This window comes from Podarcis cretensis, assembly GCF_951804945.1.
Source record: "Podarcis cretensis genome assembly, chromosome: 3".
Taxonomy (NCBI): domain Eukaryota; kingdom Metazoa; phylum Chordata; class Lepidosauria; order Squamata; family Lacertidae; genus Podarcis; species Podarcis cretensis.
In genome coordinates this window covers 67,830,572-67,841,260 of record NC_137172.1, presented here as the reverse complement: position 1 = coordinate 67,841,260, position 10,689 = coordinate 67,830,572, and the positions used below count along the sequence as shown (strand labels likewise).

At 45.1% G+C, this 10,689-nt stretch overlaps 1 protein-coding gene across 1 annotated transcript; it reads left to right on the top strand.

Moving 5' to 3' along the window:
* Window positions 1–4,828: 4,828 nt before the first annotated feature.
* CENPW (centromere protein W) lies at window positions 4,829–10,374 on the top strand. Its single transcript, XM_079970839.1, has 3 exons — window positions 4,829–5,024; window positions 6,194–6,307; window positions 9,735–10,374. Exons 1-3 carry the CDS (start codon window positions 4,935–4,937, stop codon window positions 9,759–9,761), a joined length of 231 nt encoding a protein of 76 aa, XP_079826965.1. The 5' UTR covers window positions 4,829–4,934; the 3' UTR covers window positions 9,762–10,374.
* Window positions 10,375–10,689: the final 315 nt, after the last annotated feature.

The window sequence follows — 10,689 nt, the reverse complement described above, 5'->3', positions numbered from 1 at the left end:
TTTCATCACTGAAAAACATCAAAGGGCCTTAAGGCTTTGGGGTTATTGTTCAGGACAGATTTCCAAGATCTTTCATCAACTATTAAAACTGGATTTGCACCAACAACTCATTTTACACTTACTTTATGGCCAATAGAAGCACCAAACATGTATTCACTGAGCATGAAATGTGGATATGCATTTCAGATTACCAAACATGTAACAATGTCTTCCAGATTGTCAGCAGTAATGTTCCCTGTAAAGATCCAAATGGGCTGGGCTTCACACATGTAAGAACTAAAATATAGGCAATGTGGTGTCCATAGGCCATAACCCCCCCCCAAGAGAGATACGTTAAATGCCTTTTATGGCAAGCAATTTAGAAAAAGTAAGAGCATATGGCAAGCCTACCCACACTTTTCATGCAGGCAACTTGTTGGAGAAGTGCGTGACACAGTCTCTCTATTCTGATAGAGGGAGGAGGCTAGGACTGCACAGGTTGCTCTTGCCATCTCTTCCCCAAAGCTGCTCATGCAGCTCCATGGCAGACCAAGGGCAAACTACGATGGATAGCCAAAGCTCACCTGAGACAACTTAACATCTTCAGCCCAATCCAACCCCCTTCAGAGTGGTTGAACCCACTAATGACGCTTCTCCAGTATGGCTCTTTGGGCATGAACACTGCAGCTCTGGAGGGTTTGTTTTAGATAGTACAAAAATCAAACAGAATGATTAGAACCCAAGTTTGGAAAGTATGATCTTGGAACTTCTATTTTCTCAAGACAGAGTGAAAAGTTACAAGAGGGCGCCTTGTTGCTCTCCCCTTAGAAAATTACTTGATCTTCTGTTTATTTGCTTTCCGCAGGTTCATTTAATCTTAAGTGCTATCAAATGTTTATTTCTTTGTGGTTTTGTAAAACAACAAGAAGATAATCTTTAAGAAGAGGAATATAAACCTTTCAAGTACCAAGCTGTTAGATCAAAGCAAAGCTTCTGGCAAGAGCTTGTTTGCATGTTAATTAACACGAACAACTTCAGCTTTGCAAGAATCTAGCAGCATAACTGTGTGGCAAACGTGTGTTTTACTGCATTGCTTCAGGAGCAAATTTAAAGCCAGCAGATGCTTTATACAGCCTGAGCGATTCTGCTTAGAAGAAAGTATATTTTAATAGACAGGTGAGACATCTTTCAGTTTTTTGTTTTGTTTTTTAAAAATACTCTCATGGATTGGCTCCCAAACCTGACACCCACTTAAGAACCCACATAGTGTAGATTTTAAAACGATGTGGCCAAGATTTGGTCTAATGACTTCCATGGTTCCAAAGAACATTTCTGCATTGATAAGGCAACAACACAAACAATATATGGGGAAGGTACAAGACCACAAGAACCTCCACCAACAACAGCCCACAGAACTATGTAATAATATACTTTTCCACAGCAGCACCAAGCCCTGGTGTGCTGATAGGCATCCATTAGCAAAACTGCTTCCCCCAATGGATGAAGAAATATGCAGAGAGAGGCAGCACTGTTCCCCCTAGAATTCTGAAAAAGATTCCAGCAAAATCAGTGCAATAACAATCAGGCCCTACTGCTCTGAAACTCCCAGACAAAAATCTGCTGCTGGGATTTGTCTGTGGTTCTTCCACAGGCCTGCTGTAAGCCAGCAAGCAAGAGCCCCTGGCCAAGCTCCCAGGCACTGGGGAAGCTGCCAGCAGAGCTGCTAGCAACAAAAACACACACCAAGAAACTGCTAGCTAATTTGCACAGAACAGCCCTCACAAAAGAGATAAACCCAGCAACCTTCAGTTCACCAGCAGCTTCTATACTTGTATCCTAAGATCAGCTTAAGCCAGAGGTTTTTGTCTCCATGGCTCCCTTGACCAACTACATTCTTTCTGTGGCACCCCTGTGGGGCTCAGGAGCCCAGTTATGTCACCCCTTGCCTGGAGAGATGGCAGCCCCTCACCCCTTTTTGAACAGCCTCCCTTGTGGAGTGTTCCCTCAGCCTTCTCTTCCCTCTCCTTGGGCAGTCGCTGTTCCCCCTGCCCCAGAGAGGTGCCTCTTCACACTCCCCACAGGGGCCTGGGACTTGTCTGTCCATTCCCAACAGCAAGGGCTGGGCTCCCTTTCCTGCTTGCTTACTTCAAGGCCACCTCAGTTCCTGGCAACCAGCACCCCCTGGCCAGCCCCAGAGGCACCATTCGCCTGGGGAGCTTGTAGCCAGGGCTGCTGCAACAAAGAGCTGGGCAAGCCTTTGGGAGGTGGAGTCACGAGAAGGCATCAGAGGAGGGAGGGAAGAAAAGAGGGACAGAGACCAGTGTAGCCCGCAACACACCTGACCATCATTCAAGGCACCCCAGGGTGCCACGGCACACTGGTTGAAAACCATTCGCTTAAGCCATGGATTATTATGTGGTTCTGGTGGCACTTTTCGTTTAATTACATGCAAGACATATTTACTTGTTTCAGTATTTATTCCAGAAGCCATATCCTTTGATTTTAGGCTGCAATCTTACAGTGTGACTTCTGAGCAGATATGTATAGGATTGTACTAATGAAAACCTATCAGTACAGTGGTACCTCGGGTTACATACACTTCAAGTTACATACACTTCAGGTTACAGACTCCGCTATCCCAGAAATAGTACCTCGGGTTAAGAACTTTGCTTCAGGATGAGAACAGAAATCATGCTCTGGCGGCGCGGCAGCAGCAGGAGGCCCCATTAGCTAAAGTGGTGCTTCAGGTTAAGAACAGTTTCAGGTTAAGAACAGACCTCCAGAACGAATTAAGTTCTTAACCCGAGGTACCACTGTACATGTTTTTGCCGCCTTCGAAAAAGCACATTATACCGGTAATATTGTTTGTCACCTTGTGAGGGTGCAGCTCTAAAAAGTGGCTTAAAAATACTTTTTTAAAAAATTAAACTTGTGTTTGTTGCATATTGGTCAATAAAACCCTATGCATGCCTATCAAAAGTAAGTTACTTGCAGGTAAGTATGTATAGGAGTGATGGAGAACCTGTGGCCTTACAGATAGAGTAACAGAGCTGTAGAGTTGGAAAGGGTCCCCGAGTTGCCTAGTCCCTGCAATGCAGGAATCCTGCCCACAGCCGTCCCTTGTTGTTGTTTAGTCGTTTAGTCGTGTCCGACTCTTCGTGACCCCATGGACCAGAGAACGCCAGGCACTCCTGTCCTCCACTGCCTCCCGCAGCTTGGTCAGACTCATGCTGGTAACCTCGAAAACACTATCCAACCATCTCGTCCTCTGTCGCCCCCTTCTCCTTGTGCCCTCTATCTTTCCCAACATCAGGGTCTTCTCCAGGGAGTCTTCTCTTCTCATGAGGTGGCCAAAGTACTGGAGCCTCAGCTTCACAATCTGTCCTTCCAGTGAGCACTCAGGGCTGATTTCCTTCCGAATGGATACGCTTGATCTTCTTGCAGTCCATGGGACTCTCAAGAGTCTCCTCCAGCACCATAATTCAAAAGCATCAATTCTTCGGCGATCAGCCTTCTTTATGGTCCAGCTCTCACTTCCATACATCACTACTGGGAAAACCATAGCTTTAACTATACGGACCTTTGTTGGCAAGGTGATGTCTCTATTTCTCAAGATGCTGTCTAGGCCTGTCATTGCCCTTCTCCCAAGAAGCAGGCGTCTTTTAATTTCGTGGCTGCTGTCACCTAGGTAGGCTCAAACCACCAGCCTTTTGGTTAACAGCCAGATGCTGTGACCCATTGCACCACCTTAAGACTGGGAAAGACATGCTGTGGATGTGGAAGAGCACAATTCACATGCAAAAGGTCTCAGCTTCTGTTCTTTGATGTAGGTTTGGGAGAGGACCCTGCCTAAAACCTGAGACAGCTGCTGTCAGTCAGTGAAGATAGTATTGTGCTGGGCGGAGTAATAATCCGGCTCTGTATAATAAGGCAGTTCTCTCTGGTACTGGACTCCCAACTCTGATCAGACTCGACCACTGGCTGCGTCCACCAACATCTGGAAGGTGTGCAGACTTACCACCCACAAGTTACAGGATTCCTGCCAAGCGGAAGCACCCATATTAAGAGCTGTAAAGCAGCAAGTGTAATCCTGATGACAAGACAGCTGTATCAACAGCAGGGCCAGATTTAGATTTGATAAGGCCCCAAGCTACTGAAGGTAATGGGGCCCTTTATATGTCCACCTATCCTTTGTCAACAACAAATTGTTGGTGTTTTTGTGTTGAATATATGCTATATGGTCATTTATGGACCTAACAGGTATCTAAAGTCATTTTATTTGTTTTTTATTTTATATTTTGGAAATGTACATCCAGGTTTTTTTCTTTAATTTTTTTTGGGCCTCCCCAAGAGTGTGGGGCCCTAAGCTATAGCTTGTTTAGCTTATACGTAAATCTGGCACTGATCAAGAGCACTTTGTTTGCATTTATATATCAGCTTTTTCTCCAAGGCGCAGTTCTTCCCCCCGCGCACCATGCGCTCATACAATCCCCCCAACAACCGTCCTGTGAGGTAGGCGAGTCAAGTCCACAAGCAAGAGGAGAAAAAGTGCCTCGTGCGAGGGGTTCCCTTAAGTCTATTACGGCATATATCTATCCACAGACAAATATATGCCGTCTCCAAAGGGCAGGCCAAGTTACCAAGCCTTTACAACTGGGAGGAAGCGCTTCTAACAGCGCTGCGCTGGGTGGGGGGGGCAAGGGGCGTGGTTTCGGGACGACGACCCTCTAAGCGAGAGGGGACTCTGCTCAGGCTGCATCCGCCGTGCGCGAAGGAGGCGCTTCCTCTCGTGAGGGGAGCGAGAAGAAGGGAGGCGGGGCCGTGCAGGCGGATTGGCCCGGCGGCGGCCGTGACGTCACCCTGCGCGCGGCGGCAGATTCGAAACTCCTCGGGCGCAGGCGCGGCTGGAGCAGGAAGGCCGCTCTGCTTGAGAGGAAGCCGCCGCCGCCGCCGGGATGAAGAACACCGTTCCGCGGAGCACCGTGAAGAAGCTGCTGAGCAAGCACAAGCCGCACTTGCGCATGCGCGCCAACACCGACCTGCTGGTGAGGGGGGTGGGGGCAGGGAGCGAAGGCGGTGTGTGTATAGGGGATGGGGAGGCCGGAAGAAGCCCAGTGGCCTGTCTCCAACGGAGGCCGGTCGGATACTCCCGGGAAAGCCTCCACAGGCGCTTGCCCAAACCGTTTGCCCTCCTTCCCCACCCCCACGCCGCCCACTAGCTTGCTTATACCTGAAGGGACCTTAGTGCCTCGCCGGTCTCTCTCCAGGATCAGGGACAGGCCTTGGCAGATCCCGGCGCCCCGTGAAAGGAAGCGGGTGTGTCCAGGGGACTCCGGTTATCCGCAGCTGGTGTTGCGGGTTTCGTGCCGGGTGCCCCCACCCGTCGCCGTATGTGATGGCGCGTTCGCTAGTGCTGTGCCATGGGAGGTACAGAGACATAAAATTGTAATAGTTGGAAGGGACGCCAAGGGTCATCTAGTCCAACCCCCCGTGGCGCAGGAGGGGGTGTCTAGGGTGCCACCCAAGCTGTTTGGCCAGGATTTCAGAACTCACGCCCATGAAGTGTACAGTGGTAGTATTATCTACCTTCTGCATTGTTTCCTCCACTCCCCTGTTCGCAGCAACCAGCCCACACCAGTTTCTCAAAAGTTGTGTGAAATAGCCATCACGTTTTCAGTGTGAGTGTGCTATGAGGAGATATGTGGATTTTGACAGCACAAAAGTCAAGTAATATATTTGCATCCTTAGTGTAAGATTTAAGGGACATTAGTTTGTCTGGCGCTGTGGGTAAAACCTCAGCGCCTAGGACTTGCCGATCGCATGGTCGGCGGTTCGAATCCCCGCGGCGGGGTGCGCTCCCCTCGTTAGGTCCCAGCGCCTGCCAACCTAGCAGTTCAAAAGCACCCCCGGGTGCAAGTAGATAAATAGGGACCGCTTACCAGCGGGAAGGTAAACGGCGTTCCGTGTGCTGCGCTGGCTCGCCAGATGCAGCTTGTCATGCTGGCCACGTGACCTGGAAGTGTCTGCGGACAGCGCTGGCTCCCGGCCTATAGAGTGAGATGAGCGCACAACCCTAGAGTCTGGCAAGACTGGCCCATACGGGCAGGGGTACCTTTACCTTTACCTTTTTAGTTTGTCTGGAATGCTTCATTAATCAACAGGTAGTGGCTTTTAAGCATTTCTTTGGAAATAACGCTGCACTCTTCTTTTAAAGGTACATTTGAATGTCTTACTGTTTCTCCATCGACTAGCTGTAGAAACCAGGACCAATGCTATTGCGGAAAAGAGCAAAACAATTAAATCTCGACACGTTCGCTCTTCAGCAAAGGTAATTGCAGTTTAACAGCTGAAATTCTTTATTGAATCTAAGTATTTAAACACTGTAAACACCTGACACATTAATACTAAATATCAAGGGGAATGTTAAGGTCTGTTCATTAGATTACATGTTACCAATATAGCATTTGTTGTACTGTATTTATTAAATGGCTTGGTGGGGGATCAAGCTTATATAATGATGTTTCCTATGTGTTTAAAAAATGTGGTACCAAATCATATTTGGATATCTATCTAAAATATTTTTAGGCTGCCTTCTAGAGCGAGACTCTAATTGGGCAGATCCCATCATATAAATATATATTCCCAAATTTAATAAAAAATAGAACAACCATAGAACACCAAAAAAGCCCCACACAAAAAACAGCATTAAAGGCAGCAATAGGACAATAACCATAAAACAGCAACATGGATTAAAAAAATATATCTTTATGGCTGCAATCCTAACCCCACTTTTCTGGTAGGAAGCCCTGCTGAATTCAATACAACTTACTTCTGAACCCTCATAGTTAGGGTTCTGAACAGGTTGTTATATAATATTGCATGACAAATCATAATAAAATTGATAGAATAAAATCAGTGCTCATTACCAGGGTACTTAAACAAGAGACATTGTGACAACTTGGATATTACAACCAACCACATTTGGTTCCACAATTCCCTTCAAGTACAAACTCGGAAAAAACTACCATATTATCTTGAGAGACATTGGAGTGTGCCTCCAGGAGTGAAGTCAAACTGCTATGTTAGCAGCACCAAAGTGACTTCTCTGGGGCGCTGATGTAATCAAATGGAAAGCAGAGCAATATGTTTGGTACCAGCTTGGCTGCATGAGCTGCCAGAAGGAGGCTTACAAGGCGTCATCCAACTGTCTTAGGGACTCCACTCTGGATTTGTGTAGGGTTTACTCCTTAGCCTTTTCTTCTCCTTAAGATATTCCACAAGGCAGGGGAGGTCTAGGTTCCGAGTTTTCCTTCTTATAGATGGGCTACCTTCCCAGGTTGACAAGCCCCATCTGTCCCTCACTTCCTTCTACAACACGTGCAGAAACTGCCTTCTTGACCATTGGACCCATGCGTACAGTGGTACCTCTGGATGCGAACGGGATCCATTCTGAAGCCCCGTTTGCATCCTGAGCAAAACGCAACCTGCGTCTGCGCGTGCGTGGGTCGCGATTCACTGCTTCTGTGCATGCGCGTGATGTCATTTTGAGCATCTGCGCGAGCGGCGAAACCTAGAAGTAAGCCGTTCCGTTACTTCTGGGTCGCCACGGAATGCAACCTGAAAACGCTCAACCTGAAGCGTCTTTAACCCGAGGTATGACTGTAGTCTTGTCTGCTCAATCTACCAGAGTCTGTCTTCGTATGCAGAGGAATTCCCTTACTTACTGAGGGTTTGAGACCCATTGGCTACCCTTATATGGTTCAGCCGGCCATTTGAAGCTGTTCCTGGGGTGTGGCTGCTGTCGCATGCTGACAGCTGCTAGGAATCACAGGTGAGAGCTGAGTGCAGTGTGGAGACCAAAGGTGGACAAAGTACCCCAGAAGGAGCATACACATTATTATTATTATTATTATTATTATTATTATTATTACTCATAACTTCAAATATTTACACCATAAACTTTTATTATTAGAGAGGGAAGATAGTTATGAGTTGCACTAGAGGAGCTGAGGCTTTCATTACACATGACTATTTCTTAAATTAACACATATCATTCTTTTCTCAAAGTTGTACATAAAAGTACAAAGTGCCTTATTATACAGTGAAGGGGGGGGGACAATTTTTTTTTAACGGAACCTAAGAGCCAGACAGATTTTCTAGGAGTCTGCTAAGAGGGAGTGAGCATACTAGTAAAAGAGGGGATCTTTATTGGTATACTGTATTTTTCAACAGTTTTTCTCTCCATTCCCAAGACTTTTTGCTTAATTTCTACCCAGACAGCCTTGAAATACCTTCTGGTTTGGAAACCCTTGCCCGCAGTCTTTTAGATCTGTGGTTGGCTGGTTGTAGTTACTCACTAGTTGGAGGAAAGGACTCTGCATGCATAAGTTGGAATGCACACAGACCAACCTGATAACCAGCTATAGTGGTGCTCCATTGTCAAGCTACCTTGGATGTTGTCATGATGTAGCTTTCTCTATTGCACAGCACAAGTTGGTGCTGAGTGAAGGTTATGTGACAACCCTATCTCTGATAAATTGGAGATAAGAATACTGCTAATGGGATATGGCTAGGCTGGAAAGGAAGGAGATGCTAAAGAAGCAAGAGTAGGCAGCAGCCAGGCTCTGTCCTTTGCAGTGGCAGTGCCTGGAGCATTAGAAGGGTGCAGGTTCCTGCAAATTGAGTTACTTTGCTAGGACATAGGCATGAGGCAGCTAGCAGCACCGATTGAAGGCTTTCTCTGCTTCAGACTTCTAAGTTTCACTCTCCAGGCTAATTTTTAAATTGTTAGTAGTAGATAGCTTCTAGTGACGACTACCAGTTGCACACCTCCGGAAAGGTAAAAATGTCTACAGCCTCAGGACTGTGGGAGGAGTTCCTGACAAAAAGCTGCTACTTGCATGATCTCTGAAGCTGCTATTTGTATTTCAAGAAAAACCTCCTGAAAGGGTGTGACACAATGCTATTTTACCTTCTGAAAGATTTCCAGTGACCGCCTGAGCAGGAGAGCAAAAGCTCTGTCCACTGACCTTCTGAATAAGTCACTTTGCTCTTGTCATCAGAGAAGGGTTAGCCTGACCATGTCTTGGGAGGCTTATATATATTATTATTGCTGTTTGTGTCTTTTTCAGAGAGCTTGTTTTATAAAGTTGAAGTTTTCAGAATCTATTGGGCAATTGTGCAGCGTATAATTTTGATTGAATTGCTCCCAAGTTATTGAATAATACTGTGAAAAAGTATTGAAAAAACCCGTATCTGTGTATCCATATGCAAAGTTATAGCCGTCCTATCTGAAATATGCACCATGTTAAAAAAAGGAACAAAGCAGGGAACACGGACTGCCTCTGATTCTGACAGACAAAACTCTGGCTTACAGCAGCTGTAGTAAGATCATTTAATTTTTCTAGTTGTGTATCCACCCCTTCTTTTTTGTTTCAGGGCAGGGAAGATTTGCAGGCAGCAGAAAGGGGATCAACTTTGCTGAAGGCAGATGAAAACTCACAAGGAGACTCATTAAGTGCTCTTCCCCAAAAGGGAGTTTTAGACAGGGTGGCATCACAGGGAAGCCCTATCAACCATTTAGTTTATTGATGCAAATCAGTTAAGTTGACTTTGTAGTAGTTTAGAAAAATGTGATATTCCTATTTTTTTAAAAGCCCTTTGATCTAATGCATCTCATGTTAAGTATTGGTCTATCTTTATTTGAAATAACAGCTTTATATATCTGAAGGTACTGTATTTTGTTTTCCCCTCAGATTGTTTTAAAGAAGAGCCGAGGCTAAAGTCAAGAAGTATTCCTTCATCCCCTGATTGATTCTGCGTAATTACTGTCGTACATGTTCTGAGGTTAAAATATCTGCATTTTGTATTTCTGTTTTTCATATTCATATTTTTTCATATTTTTCAGTAGATAGATAGCCAAAGCCGATGCCATTGTTATTTGCAAGAGCTCACTACTTACTTTTTAATTAGGGCAATGTAATAAAACTGATGTGTATAATTAATACAATAGACAAATGCAAGTTTTAACCTTGTAATGTGTTCACTTGTTTATAATGATTAGCAAGATGCCTTCTATGAGACTATGGCAAATGTTAGAAGCCACTTTTAATTCTCTATATAAAGTTACTTCTAGAAAAACAAAATATTTCTCTTTCTTTCTCTGAATGAATATTTATCAACAGGGTTGCTGTAAATATGCATCTTTTCACTTGTTTATAAACCTTTTTGGTTTTTGAGATTATTTTAAGTAACATTGCAAATAAAATATTAAGCAAATGTTTGATGTAGGGGATTTAAACTGGGAAGCAGAACATTTACAAAACAGTTTGTAAACAGAATATGAAAACAAATGTTTCAGAACGATTTATAGCAATAAAGCTCTGCACAACTCCCCTCACTTGTTCATTTCACATGCTTTTCACTGTATCACAGGGTAAAAGGAGAGGTGTTTTAGACATGGTAAATCCTGTTGGGGCCGGTTGCAGCAGCAGTTCCTAGGAAAGGACAGACACTGATATATTCTTTCTCTTCCTTTACTGAAATGGCTCCTGGTGTTGGGAGATGGCTAAAGGAATGGAAAACCCTGAAGTGTTCCCCTCACCCTCCTGTATTCATTTTTGGAAGAAGTAGCAAGTCTGTCATCTCTCTTTTTTTTACAGGAAAGATAGAAAAAGTGTAACTGGAAGCCTTGGTCCCTATGCCTGTATC

Excerpts from the sequence above, each read along its gene's own strand:
- CENPW (XM_079970839.1), top strand. The coding sequence starts at position 4,935 with ATGAAGAACACCGTTCCGCGGAGCACCGTGAAGAAGCTGCTGAGCAAG. Across the intron at positions 5,025-6,193 it reads GCGCCAACACCGACCTGCTG|GTACATTTGAATGTCTTACT; the intron begins GTGAGGGGGGTG and ends CTTCTTTTAAAG. Across the intron at positions 6,308-9,734 it reads ACGTTCGCTCTTCAGCAAAG|ATTGTTTTAAAGAAGAGCCG; the intron begins GTAATTGCAGTT and ends TTTTCCCCTCAG.